Source organism: Macrobrachium nipponense, chromosome 41 (genome assembly GCF_015104395.2).
Source record: "Macrobrachium nipponense isolate FS-2020 chromosome 41, ASM1510439v2, whole genome shotgun sequence".
Taxonomy (NCBI): Eukaryota; Metazoa; Arthropoda; class Malacostraca; order Decapoda; family Palaemonidae; genus Macrobrachium; species Macrobrachium nipponense.
In genome coordinates this window covers 26,358,309-26,373,696 of record NC_061102.1, presented here as the reverse complement: position 1 = coordinate 26,373,696, position 15,388 = coordinate 26,358,309, and the positions used below count along the sequence as shown (strand labels likewise).

At 36.9% G+C, this 15,388-nt stretch overlaps 1 protein-coding gene across 1 annotated transcript in view; it reads right to left on the bottom strand.

The window, feature by feature from the left end:
- Positions 1–177: 177 nt before the first annotated feature.
- Positions 178–15,388, bottom strand: part of LOC135212624 (gastrula zinc finger protein XlCGF57.1-like) — a 71,646-nt gene continuing 56,435 nt past the window's right edge. The window contains exon 2 of the mRNA XM_064246212.1: positions 178–10,169. Coding sequence (XP_064102282.1) covers positions 8,319–9,719 — 1,401 coding nt within the window. The 5' untranslated portion in view covers positions 9,720–10,169 and the 3' untranslated portion in view covers positions 178–8,318. The remainder of the gene's footprint in view (positions 10,170–15,388) is intronic.

The window sequence follows — 15,388 nt, the reverse complement described above, 5'->3', positions numbered from 1 at the left end:
ACTGTGTATAGTGTTTAACACTCCGACCAGTCTATACCGACACCTTTTATTTAGGTGAGCGAGTCAGAGACTTCTGACATGTCCAATTTAGCAGTTCTCTGGTACATAGCAATATTTTACTAGAAATAGTGCTAAAGAGGACACATTTCACGGAGCGACACGGCTGAGCCCAGAAAAATTCTCTAAATCCTTGAATGCTTGATGAAAGCACCTTATATTTTTTTTATTAGAATGACAATGATAAAAATAAAAATAAAATATACAATCATAAAAAAACTATATTTTCTGTGAATTCATCAGCCTGCACAAACAAGAAAAGTCACAACCTTCCCTTGGTCTTTTGTTCAATAATATTTATTAAATTCATTTCCTTACACGATATAGTGCAAACATTTTTTTTCAATAATCTCACCTTTTATCAGTTGTAAATACTTGATTTTAATAAAAAATTATCCTACACTCCAAAAGATTGGAAATTTTACAAATTCTTAACTAATTTATGAAGAATTATTTTGACTGCTCAGAATACAAGACAAGGATTTTGACAACATAAATGTTGGCAACCTGAGTGTAATTGATTGGGATGAGATTACCAACTGATGTCCCAATCTGAAATTAGGTTACAAAAATAAAAAGACCATGCTTATAGTACACTAGCTGTTTCCAGCTATCAAGCACTCTTACATGTGCAGTGTTGCCTAACTCACATCATGATTAGGTAGCAATGAGTATGTATACTATTATGCGTTTTAGGGAGGTGTTTAATAGATTTTCGTTGATAAAATCTTACCAGAGCATCAGATATGGATCATATTTTGGAACTAGCTATTTGAAGCTGCAGCCTAATTGACAAATACATGCAGTGATGTATAATGTTGATAATTACAGCACTTACCAGAGTAAATCAAAGAAATTTAAAGGGAAAATGAGCTAAATCTAGCAAGCTCATAGATAGAGGCTAGGAAAACATCCCACCCATTGATACTGTAGTATGATGTCCTTTACTAGACACCCCACCCATATTATTTTATGAATGAAGACTCGCATGTTTTGTTGGTAGTAGTAACAGTATTATGTATTTGGAATTCTTATATTGTTTCACACACTCAACCCTAAGTAAAGTACAAGGGAATGAGCATCAAATGAGAATATTATTAGTGTAATACAGTTCCATGGCACAATTAATGTTTCTTTCAACTTGAAATATGGACCAAATCTTACAAACTCTTTGCAAAAAGAGTTTGTATGTCACCAGTTCCAAAGGTTTTGTATAACTGATAGTGAAAGAGTAAATAGAATTTTTGTTATAATTGCTATGTACATTCTTATAGTCAATGTAAAATTGTTCAATGAAAGTAGTAATATTTCCATAAGTATATTTACATAATTCCTTAGCAATAATATTGTCATATGTATATATACCAAATTCTTATTCATTACCCGAGGTATTACCAATGGAAACCATAATATTATCGTCATCCTCAACAGTGATTTGCCTAGCCTTTCCTTTAATACTTATTGTACAAGAGGGTCAAATATTTGTGTTTCTACGATAATTATCATACTACTAGGAACCCTGCTATTACGTCTGATGTCATAGTTTATGTCACAAATAGTCTCTCTCTGGGTGCTTACTATATTTAGTTAAGTTCCCTTCAAACTTCTTTGATTTACTCTATAAGTGCCTTAATTATCAATATTATACATATATCACTTCATATTTTTGCCAATTTGGCCATGGCTTCAAATTGTTATTTCCAAAATATGATCCATATCTGATGTTCTGGTAAGATTTTATTGACGAAAATCAGTTAGACATGGCCCTGAAATGCACAGTAGATATATATTTAGTACTCTCACTACATGTCTGAGACTACCTAAAAATATAGAATGCTACTTGATTCCATAAGTTTAAAATAAATTTAGTTTATAGAAATTGAAAGGCTTTTATATGAATGCACATCAAGAATACAGTCAAACCTTGGATTTCGTACGATTCGGTTTTCGTAAAGTTTTTCTGATGAAATTTTGACTCTGGTTTCACCCAAGTCCTCGGATTTTGTACACCTGGAAATGCTCCTTCTAGGGCCCACCTTGTGACTAGGCCCTGTACTAAGCACCTAAACAAAGCATCCCGTGTTCTCTCGTGACCCATTCTGCTTTTCTGTTAGTTATTTGTGCTTTTTTTTACTAATTTTTTTTTTTACGAGTGCAACTGCTAAATAAGCCATCATGGAGCTAAAGAAATTCCAAATGCCAGCCCTTTTATAAAAACAGCAAGAAACACTATAGAATTTAAGAAAGAACTAGTTGCAAAGTGTTGGAGGGTGTTGCATGCCGATCTCAATAAGAAAATGCCTACAAGGGCTGCTGTTAGTGAATTTAAGGCCAGCAGAGGCTGGTTTGCAAAATTCAAAAAGCAAATGGGCATACTTACATAATGCGCCCTACTTCAGTGATTAAGGGGAGTTTGCAAAGTTGAGTCCTGTACAAGATTTTGTGTAGAACTGTTATCCCAACAAAGATGTTGTAATCCATGTCTCCAACATCTTTAATGACAATGCCTTGTTCCCCTTTAGGCACATTTTAGAGATGCAAGAGACAAATGTCTCAGGACAGTTTTGTTTTCTACAAGAGTCCAGTGACTCTCCAGCTTGTCCTATTGCCAGTAAAAAACGAAGAGGAGAATTAACCCAAGATGGGTCCTTCATACCTGAAGTCCTGGAGGGGGATTCCCTTCCAAACAATAACCTCTCCTCCTCCCTCCCCTCCTCTCTGTCTTCCATATACTAACAAGTCTTCCATAAAGGTAGTGATGCTAAATCTTTATTCATCCATTTCATTATTGATTTATATTTATTTCTCATTGTTTTCTGTATGTAAAACTTTTATTCACTATAAAATGTATTTTTTAAAAATATTTTTGGGTGTCTGGAACGCATTAATTGGATTTATGTTATTCCTAATGGGAATTATTCTTTCAGATTTTGTACGTTTCGGACTTCATGGGATGTTCTGAAATGGATTACGTACGAAAAACCAAGGTTCTACTGCATCTGCTTTGGAAAACAAAATTCAAGATAATGTCCATATGAACACTATCTTTAAGAAGTTTATCTGCACATTTTAACCAACCTGAGAAAAACCGATGACATTTGTGGTAGTTAAAGAATTCTATTTTTGAGTTTTTGTATGTACTTTGAATAGATATGAGAGAAAAATTATATTTCTATAATAAAATTAAGTTTCATATATACTACTTACAAAGTAATTACATGGCTACAGTTTCTACTAGTGCGGCTACCTTTAACAATCGCATTAGCACTTTGATAGTTTAGTGTAGGTGACAAGCCACGTCCACTCAACAGGTGCATAGTAACAACTTCGCTGACGGCGTCATTCTGTTTGTGCCTTATGTTCAAGAAAGGGGGAGCGAGGGCTCTGAATCTATAATTACCTGGCAAGTACTATATATGAAACTTAATTTTATTATAAAAATATCATTTTCATATAAGTACTAGCTTACGAAGTAGTAATTACATAGCTGAATCCCACATTGATTGGGCTGGGATGAATGGACATATTCTACTCCAAAACAGTAAGGTGTGGTAATGACTTTGAAATAGTAAGTATGGCTAGCATTGAAACGATGCTTGTCACTTCTTTACCTGGTAAGAGAGCTACTGCAGGTGAATACTACCTCGAGTTGGTGCTCATCTTAACCTGTAGTGGCGTGGTGGTTGAGCCAAGGGTCGCCTTTACATAAGTGGGAGTCATGTAATGGAAGGTAAGCCTGATCACTGACAAGATATAGTATATGATAAGCGCCATTGTCCTGGACGCATTACCAATAAAAACCAACAACCAGACAATGCTGTCACCTACACTGAAAAATAAAACACTAACCATCCATTAAGATTGGTGGGCACTCCAGGTACAAAGTACCCCCATATTGCCAAAAACTCGACGCCCTACGTCAAGGAGCAAGAGACAGAGGAGCAAAAGAATCTTCCCCTAAAACCATAACCATAACCCTGCCAGCCAGCCACTGATAATGACCTCAGGGAGGGTAGTGAGGGTAGTGCAATATTCAAACACCAGATCAATCTGCACCACCATAAGGTCGATTGAAGAATGAACAAAATGGACAAATTATGCTTGAAGTGAGACAGGTAGTGAATGCTTGGACTTCATGCACTTTCACTTTGAATGAAAACAATGTCTCCTGAATACAAGAATGCACTTCAGAGATCAAGTCCCTTAAGAAGAACGACAATGCATTCTTTGAAAGAGGGCAAAAAGAATTCTTGACAGAACACCAGAGGTTAATGGAAGGCCCTCTGATCTCAGTCCTTCGCAGGTAATATTTTAGGACTCTGACTGGGCAAAGAATCCTTTCCTCTTCCTCCAGGCCCAGAATTTCAATTAAGATCTTTATGTGGAAGGAATGAGGCCAGAGCCTGGATGAGTCCTTGTTCTTGGCTAGGAAACCTAGGGTAGAGGTGCACACTGCATCTCCTTGGGAGAAGCCCACTCTCGTCAATAGCGTGCAGTTCACTTACACCTTACATGCGTGGCAGTTGCCAAAGCTACAAGGAAGGGCCTCTTACGAGGGAGGGTCTTTAAGGATGTGGAATCGAGGGGTTCAAAAGGATGGCCTGTGAGCCACTTGAGCATGACATCTAGATTCCAGGAAAGCAGATCAGCCTTCTTCTGCTTAGAAGTGTCGAATGACTTGATGAGGTCATTAAGATCCGTGTTTGATGACAGGTCTAGACCTTAGTGCTTAAAATCCGAGCTAATAATAGCTCGATACTCTTTAATGCTTTGATGGTGGAAGAGGACAGACCTCTTGAGGTCCTCAGATAGAGGAGGAAGTCTGCTATTTGGGTCAAAGATATCTCAGAGGACCAGACATTATGTTTGAGACACCATCTACGAAAAACTGGTCACCTAGTTTGGTAGATGTCGCAAGAAGATTGTTGTCTGCATTTTGCAACAGCTTCTGCAGCTGCTCTTGAAAAACCTTTTGCTTTGACAAGCTTCCTGACTGCTCGAAGCCTGTCAGCCACCAATACAGGTCCAATTTGATTTCCCGAGTGATAGGGAGTACAACAGAGTCTGGCTGGGTTTCCCTGTCCCAGTTGGCTTTTAGGTAGAGGTGGAGTACTCTCGCGTGTAGTCTTCCCAACTTGGCAAGGTCTCAGTGGACGATAGAGTTCCTAGTAGGCTCATCCACTGATGGGTTGAACAAGACGACAGATAAAAAAAATTGGATTGTCTGGAGGCTGTTGCCAATTCTCTTAGGGGACCGAAAAGTCCAAGAATTGAGAATCATCTCCAAATAGAGAATCTCTTGTGTCGGGGCTAACTGTGACTGGGCACTCGGGAGCTGGCGTTGGGCGCTTGACATGAGATGGGCACTTAAGTGACGAGTGCCTGAGATCCAAATGAGGGCACTTAAGGGGACCGTCCGCTATGTAGTGTATTTTTTTTTTATTATACAAAATACATAATTTCCATATATGTTTTAGATATATATAATAACTTCATCATATAAAAATTTCAAGTCATTTGAGCAAAAACTTTTAGTTTTATTAGCAAAAATTATAATTAAAAAAAAATTTAGGTGGCATTTTCTCTGCTAATATGACATCAGTTGTATTGAAAATCATACCATAAAAACTACTTTATATATGGAATAATCCTGTGAACAGAATTTTTTTTTTATGAATTTAAAAAAAAAAATTTTTGTCTACTCAAAAAAATCGTAAAAAAAAGAAAGAATAAATTGGCTCACAAGGAATTATGGGATTTTTATTCCTCTTTCCAATGATATCTTTCTCTCTAAAATTGGATAATAAATAACCGAGTAATGGTTACTGACATGCGCATAAGTATGTTTTTGAGTTATGAGCTCCCAAAGATTTGCTATGTAAATTTTCGCTTTTTTTCTAATAAAAGTCAAAACAACATTATTATAATTACTTTATTTATACTTTTATTGTTGATTTCTACATCAAGGATCCTGGTCCTCCCCCTAAAAGTGGTATTAATACCCTAAGCGTGACACGAGACAATGATGTTGACGGCCTGACATGAGACAATGAGGGAGCTGATAACAAAGAATTTTCGTGTTTTTCTTTCAGCACACTCCTGGCCTTCACTAATTTTGCTAGCCTTAGTTGCTGAGTAGCCTTCTTGATCTTAGGTAACTTCGGCATTGCTATAAGTTCACTAAGAAGTTATAAAAATAACGTAAATAGCTAGTAACCAAACGCAAGTGTGTAAGTGCATGTAACTCCTTTGATGTCTGTGGAGTAACCGAGTCATTCTCTGAGTCTCGCCTATAAATAACCGCTCTGAGCAGCTCGCCTCTCACACAGTGTCACACTACCTTTCATTGCTATCAGATGTATGAGAACTTCGAAAAAAATCTGAAAATATCGCTGTATATATGCAAAAATAAACACGCAAAAATGATCCTGTCAAACTCAGTCATACAGACAACGCAGTTACGATGACGTCATCATTTAAAAACCGCTATATCTTCATTATTTGTAAAAATAACTGGCTGAAACTTCTGGAAAGCATGCACGGCATGTTTCTACATAGATACAAGTAATAACTTGATTTTTTATTTTTTCAAGTTGACATGTCATCCGCCATAGCGGATGGTCCCCTTAACAACAGTGCATTGCAAATCTCATGGATGAGTAGGAAGCCAAGCCTAGGCAAAGACTGAGCTGCAGGAAGGCTGTGAACTGTAAAGTGCCTCCTTGTACTGCTTAACATGCAGCAAAGAAGATCGACCGGTATTGTCTGTGTGCCCCTTCAGAGGCTGGGATGAATCAAGGAAGCATCTGTGGAGCCTGTGATCTTAATCAGACTCAACTTGAAGACAAATAATGCACATCCAAGGAGGCCTTTCCAACGACCGTCTGTGAAGATCTGGATTTGTGCAACAGGCTCAACTGAGGGGATGACTACTTGTGGGCAAACCCCACCATCCTCCCTTGGAGCTCCAGTATGTCTTCTCCCAGGGTTAGGGGAGCTGAACAGGGACCTTCATCTAGGAGAACCGGCGGGACGAGTAGCCACCTCCTCCACCTGCACTTCACTAGACACTTATCACAAAAAAACTGTCCATTAGGACTTTCAGGGACATCCCTATCTCAGACCGTATGCAGTACCAGGTTTAACTTCTTATCAAACCTGGATTCAAGGTTGGCAATGGCATCGGGGTCAGATGCATGGGAGCCTGGTATGGGAGTATGTGGATTGATAGGAGGAGGGCTGGGCATAGGAGAAAGGGCAGGAACAGGGGAGGAAGGTATAGCAAGACTAAGAGCTGACTTAAGCTTGGAGGAAAAATCTAGGTAAACCGAAGCCCTACTCTCAGCCCTAAAGGTCACCTTTCTCTTTCTATCCCTTTCAAGTTCCTCGTTAGACAAGTGGATTTTGCACTCGGCTACCAATCCGGTGGTCCAAAGTTCAATTCTCTGCTTGGCCAACGCGGAACCAGAGGAGTTTATTTCTGGTGATAGAAATTCATTTCTCGATATAATGTGGTTTGGCTCCCACAATAAGTTGTAGCTCCCGTTGCTAGGTAACCAACTGGTTTCTAGCCACGTAAAAATATCTAATCCTTCGGGCCAGCCCTAGGAGAGCTGTTAATCAGCTCAGTGGTCTGGTAAAACTAAGATATACCTAACTTTTCTATCCTTTTCAAGTTTACTAAGGCAAGATTCAAGAACCTCCCACTTTCTCTCATCTTCAATCCTTGCACTCATCAAAAGTATTCTCCTTAGAACATATCTGGCAATCTACATTACTGCACATAAAATGTGAATCATAATAAAGCTTAGTCAGTCTAGACCTACAGCCTTCGCTACAATAACGTCGAATCAGACATAACTACATATGTAATTCAAAAAGCTAACATAAGCAAACAAAAGATTAAAGGCTACATAAAAGTGATAATACTTCACCATATTCCAACAAGAACACTAAAAAAACGGTGAACCAAGTTGCAGCAAGCTCGACGATGTTGAGTATGAACGGTGCTATCGATGAAGTCGTTAGCACACCCGCTGAGTGGGCAGGGCTACCTATACTAAACTATCGAAATGCTAACACGATTGTTAAATTCAAGGTTGCCACACAGGTAGAGACTAATGCTATGTAATTACTTGGTAAACTACTTACGTATATGAAAAACTACTTTTGATTCCATACAGAAAAATGGCTTTAAATTTGTATTTTAAGATGACCTTAGTAAGAAAATCTGCTTTGGAATGAAACAAATTAAATGGCCTCTATTGGAAATGAAGTTTCATGTGCCTTCTGAGACAACTTGACTGTGAAAAACTACTCTGACATTCATTGCAAGTAAAAGGTTTCTCTCCTGTATGAATGTACATGTGTGTTTTGACACTACTTGAATGAGTAAAACTTTTTTGACATACGGGACAAGTGAACGGCTTCTCTCCTGTATGACTCCTCATGTGCCTTCGCAGGTGGCTGGAGAGAGAAAAACTACTTGGGCATTCATTGCAAGAAAATGGTTTCTCTCCAGTGTGAGTTCTCATGTGTGTTTTCAGATGGCTTGAGTTAGAAAAGCTACTTGGACATTCAGCACATTTGAATGGCTTCTCCCCAGTGTGGGTTCTCATGTGGAGTTTGAGATGGCTGGACATAGCAAACCTACTTTGACACTCGGGACAACTGAAGGGCTTCTCCCCAGTATGAGTTCTCATGTGTATTTTGAGACTGCTTGCTCGAGCATAACTATTTGGGCATATAGTGCAAACAAATGGCCTCTCTCCAGTATGAGTTCTCATGTGTATTTTGAGATTATCTGCATGAGAGAAACTGCTTTGGCATTCTTGACAAGTGAAAGGTTTCTCCCCAGTATGAGTTCTCATATGTATTTTTAGACTATCTGCATGCTTAAAGCTACTCTGACACTCATTGCAAACGAATGGCCTCTCTCCGGTGTGAGTTCTCATGTGTCGCTGGAGACTATATGAATTACAAAAACGATTTTGACATTCACTGCAAGTGAACGGCTTCTCTCCTGTATGAGTTCTCATATGTCTTTTCAGATGACTTGAGAGAGAAAAAGTACTTTGACATTCTGAACAAGTGAATGGTCTTTCCCCAGTATGGATTCTCATGTGGCTTTTCAGATGGCCTGAGTGAGAAAAAGTACTTTCACATTCTGAACAAGAGTATGGTCTCTCTCCAGTATGGAGTCTCATGTGGGCTTTGAGATTACCTAAGCTAGAAAAAGTACTCTGACATTCATCGCAAGTTACCCTGTTTTGCTTTTTATTATTTTCTTGTGAAAATTGTGCCATTTCATTACAATCATTTTTGTCATTTTCACCTGATAATTTCTCATTAAATGATTTCCCAAAAGATGTAAATGGTATAGGACAGTGTTCTGTATGCAATAGCGTATCTACATTTTCAATTATTTTTGTTCCAGTTTCTCGATCTTCATCACAACTTAAAGGATCACCTTCCACCTTTATGGATTTACATGAGGAGTTAACATCAATACAATCAACATCAATAAATTCTGGTTCCGTCTTAATTTCTATATGTGGTTCTACAAATAAAGAGCCTTCAACTGTAAAAGTAGTTTGATCATTATCCAGGTTCTCCTTTTCTTGTTTGATTGAAGAGATTAGTAATGAATCTTTAGCTTCCATTTTCAAGGGATGCTCAACGCACAAAACTGAAACCTGCTTAACTATCTATCCTAACAATTTCAGCTTACTCCCAGATAAATTTAAAGGAAGGAAAATTAACCATTACATTACATAAAATACAGTTGTGGACAACACAACAATTTTGTAATGAATTACATTCTATTGCCATCTAAGTACTAATTTTCCTGTTTTAATAGTTTGCATTAAAGATTTTAATATAGTACAAACATACCAACAACATTTAGAATTTACAAATTATAACATTTAAAAATTATCTTTTCAAATAACTTTTCCTGCATTCGATTTCGCCATAATAAAAAAATACACATTAACTACTAAAATATTCACAATCTTCCATATCATAAGTGTTTCTAAGACCTCTATGCTCTAGAAGACGGTTGCCAAAACCACTATCTTGCTTCCTTCTCAACTGTGTCCGGTACGCTAATTCTGGTTAGATGGAAGAGAGGAGAAATTGGTTTACTGGTTCACAAAATACTGTAAAAAACTTACACAATTTATTTTCTGAAAATGTCTTACCATTATAACAACAGGATGAATAACTACTTGCATTTCAAAGCACTGCATAACATTAGTAATACCTTAGCTAATACAAAATTGGTTACAATATTCATACTAAAAGACAGACTTATTCAACAATTCATATATACCGTATCTATCTAAATATAAATACAGTATAAATACAGCATTCAGGCAATCCTGTTATCAGTGGACTTGGTTAATGGCAGTCCAGTTTTATGGCGCTTGTTTAGCCCCATAAAATCGGCAACTTATGGGGCCATAACAGGCCGATTTTCAGTTATCAGCGCCATAAGATGCCGACGATAGAGTTATGGCGCCATAACCTACCTAACAGAGGTGCCAATAACTGAAACTCTGCACCATAAATCACCTGGGTTTCAGTTAATGGCGGTTGTTGCTCATCAGCACCCCTAGGAGAACGGAACCCTATACAGGCAGTCCCTAGTTATTGGTGGGGGTTCCATTCCGGCAGTGTGACGATAACTAAAAACTGCCGATAACCAAAAATCAGCAATTTTCAGTTATCAGCACCCGTTAGGTAAGCATCAGAGCCAATAAGCAGACATCGGTGCAGATTGGCATCGAAAATCACTGATTTTTGTTGCTTGACAAGCACCATGAAAACCAGATCACTGATAACTGTGGACTTCTTGTGTGTGTATATAGTACATATATATATGTGTGTGTATGTATGTATGTATGTATGCATATATGTAAGTGTGTGCTTCAACTTACAAGAACCTTTAAGGATTTAGCTTTCTTTTAAGTAATAAAGATCATAATCACAGCTTGCATTTGAATATTTTTCTAGATATCTTAGTTAACAGCAATTCCATGCAATTCCTAACTTGGGCTAACCTGTACTTTGCACTTAACTTTCACAAGATTTATCGTACAGTTTATCACATGAAATGACAGCATTGCAAAAAACACTCATAATGTAGCTGATAAGTACTAAAATCCTCAAGTTGAGGTGATACTTTACATAATGTAATGCTATCTACTGAACATAGTTTTTACACTTTATTTGTTAAATATGGAAGTGTCACAGAACTTGCAGTCATACAATGCAAACATTGTTTATCAGACATATCAAAAGATCCTTACACAAATTTTAAAAAGTTATGTTATTTAATGCTGTGAGCATGCGCTCTGAAATTCTAACATCTGTGATTTGAAGTGTAATTGCACTGTATGTGTACTACACAATAGGAGTCATTGTTAAATTGATGGTGAAATTATAAGATACATGCTCTGAAATAATAAGATATGTAGTTAAAGGAGGTACAACTGCTTCAGCCTACCACCTCCATGCAATTTTCTCTGTTACTTACCAACAGAATTCAGCGATTCTGACTTGGACTAAAATGTCTAGTCACCACAGCCGAAATTGAGACTCACTATGCTTCAGTCGTTCTCTTCAAGGTATTATACAAAAATTTACTGTATATTATCTGAAATGTTTTGGTTTTCAATGGACATGTACTGTAACTAATGTACTGTTGTTGTATACTTTTGTCAATTTCAAGGTAAGATTTTGTACTTCATGTAATATTAGTTTGTGGAAGTGTGTCTATACATACACAAGCACCACATCAGAAAATGTTGCAGATGTAATACTTTGGTGTATGTTCTCTCTCTCTCTCTTTCTCATGCTATTTTTATGCTTATTTAATGTGGTACAGTATCTTACTTAATAGTTATGTAGTTACATCATTTTTCAAGATGTTTAGGTGTGCATGTCTGTGCTAACTTGATAAATAATGTGGGTACCTTCTTCATTCCATTTATCTTTCATGCATACCATACAAACATTTTTATAAAAGCCTAACTAAATTTAGATGTAAATAAATTTAACTAAAAAAATGCATGAATAAAAAGATATTATCACAGTATGCTGAATTTTTTATCTACTACTTTATAACAACTGATATTGATGATAACTGAATCCGTATTAAAAATTATTGCAAAATATTACTAGCAATTTAGTCACAAAAGTAATTGTGTAGGCCCTGGTATATTTAAGATATCTTCCTTGGATTCTGTGTATACTATTCTATGTTATTAAATGACAATCTTTTAAATGGATTGTTGCTTTATATAATAAATATATTCACTCTGATTTGGAAATATACTATAAAAACAACAAAATTACTATTACGTGGTAAAAATTAACTTGACTGATATATTGAAATTCTGTATTAACAATATCAAATTTGATAAAACTTATAGGTAAAAAATAGGTAGCCTTATACATTAAACATTCATCTCTTAGAAGGAAAACTTAAATATATAAAATTGCACATAGGTATACAGATGATCTATTATTATTAAGTAACATTATCATTAGTTAAGTAACCAAGATATGTATATTATTTGATGTTAATTCAATATACGTATTGCTGAGTACTGAATGTTTCAAATAAAATAGGATCCTTCTTGGACATTTATATTAAAATTACTAATAATACAGTAATTTTACAACTGAAATTTATAACAGAAGGGATTTTAATTTTCAAACACTTGGACTGCCTGCATTACATTCTAATAGGTAAAATAACTTATGAAGTCATTTGCTCACAGTGCATTAGATTTGCAAGATGTAGTACAGTAAACACCTCGTATTCATGGGGGAAGGGTACCAGACCCTGTCGCCAACATGAATAGCTAAAAATCTGTGAATACTTACAACCCTTCTAAAAATGCCTCGAACTGCTTATCTTATGTAAAAAAAAAAAAAAAAAAAAAAATGCCTATACCAGATTATTTTAATAGTTTTATCACAAAAAGTACATTTAGTGATGAAAATTGTATGAAAATACAGTAATTTGGGAATATTTCTAAGTGAGAAATACTGCGAATAGGCAAATTTTCTGCGAATAATGGGTACATATACTGTCCATAGAAAAATCCGCAAAATAGGCGAGTTGGCGAATCGTAAACCCCCAAATAGCAGGGGGTTTACTGTATTTGTCTGGATGGTGAAGAATTTATTTGCAATTATAAACTTCTCATTAATAAACTGATAAATTTCTAACATGGGTGCTTAAGAAAATACTAATAAATAAAACAATGTTAGATGTCTCATATTATCAGTAAACATAAATTCAGATTGCCTGCTCAAGCTTTCTAATATTCAAAATACTTTTTCCTAGCATATGCTTATGAAATTTGTATATGCACTCAAGATTGTAAATATGTAAAATTTTATAGACATTTACACTGATTCCTTAGCTATAATGACCAATACTATACAGTAATTGTAGTATATTATGAACGTACGTTTTGTCTGGACATACATTATACATATATCTTTATTTATGTAATTTTAAACTATGTGCTATATGCAGTAAAGGGCTGCTACTGTGTTTTATGTACATTTGTTGGCCATTACTGACTTATTTTACTTTTGTTTGTTTTTTGTACTTATAATTTCTATATAAAACTTATAAATACGTACGTAGCAGCAATGGTTAATTTTACACTATTACCTGAACCACAGTCAGTAACTTGCATTTTTTTCTTCCATTGTGCTCATCTTAATGCTCTTTAATTTATCATAATTAGTTACCTTATCACTTGCAACTTTCAATGATCCATCTCTTGACACAAAATTATCATTGTACATAAACTGTACTGTATAATACAAATTTCATATATTTTATTTATTATAGCTCCCTACATTTAATCTAGCCACCTGTGGGGGCAAGCCAGCCTCTATGGGTGCCGGTCCCAAGCCCGGATGAATAGGGAGGGTTGGTGTCAGGAAGGGCATCCGACTGTAAAAACCCACGCCAGAACCAATGAAATGAGTCGTGATATTGATGAGAACAGTGCTAGGGCGTACTCCGTAAACGACGCACAGACACATCGCCCTAACTCTGTGACAAGGCGAGGGCTACTGCATCATGAGCGGGTGCAGCTAAAGAAGCGAGCTCTAAATGTTATCAGAATAGGCCAGCTCAATATTGGGTCTATGACAGGAAGAGGAAGAGAGTTGGCGGAATTGATGAGGATAAAGAGAGTGGATATTTTGTGTGTGCAGGAAACTCGATGGAAGGGTAATAAAGCTAAAGAACTGGGGGATGGCTACAAGCTAATCTATAGTGGAGCAAATGAGCAGGGTATGAATGGCGTTGGTGTAGTGTTGTCGGGGGAAATGAAGAATGCAGTGACGGAAGTGAGTAGAAAGAATGATCGCATTATGAAAGTGAAGATATGTTATGGAGGGGAAACAATGAACATCATTAGCGCTTATTCTCCACAAGTGGGCTGCACAGAGGAAGAAAGAGCCGTTTTGGGAACGAAATGAGTGAGGTAACGCAAGAACTGGAAGAGCAGGAGAGGACGTGTATGGGGGGCAGACTTTAATGGACATGTCGGGGAAAGGAAAAGGATGTAATTGAACGTGTGCATGGAGGACATGGGATTGGGGAGAGAAACCAGAAGGAGAGAGTATAGTGGGACTTTGCCGTGTCCTTTGATATGGCAATAGTGAACACATTCTTCAAAAAGAAGAGGGAGCACTTGATAACATACAGGAGTGGCGGTAGGTGCACACAAATAGATTACTTCCTTTACAATAGATCAAGGCTGGTGGAAGTTAGGAATTGTAAAGTTATCCCAGGTGACCACGTGGCCCCCCAACATAGGCTCCTTTGTATGGATTTAAGGATGAAAAGAGAAAAGAAAACTAAAATGAATGGGGTAAAGAAAATCTAGTGGTATAAATTGTTAGGGAGGGAGAATGATAAGAAGAGAGAGTTCAAGAGAAGAGTGCTGGGAGAGGTTGATCTGGGAATTGAAGATGTGAGAATGATGGAGGCATAATGCATCAGTGATTAGAAGACATGGAAAGGAGATACTAGGGGAAACATCTGAATAGTATGGGAGTAAAAGGAGAGCTGGTGGTGGGGAGAAGAGGTGGGGGAAGTGGTGAAGGGTAAAAGGGAGGCAAAGAAGAGATTTGAAGAGTCACAGCTGCAGGAGGACAGAGAAAGATTAAGAGAAAGAAACAAAGAAGTAAAAAGGGTGGTAGCTCAAGCTAAGGCAAGGGCATATGAGGAGGTTTATAATGAACTGGAAACCAAGGAAGGGTTGAGTAAGATGCTCAAACTGTCAAAAGT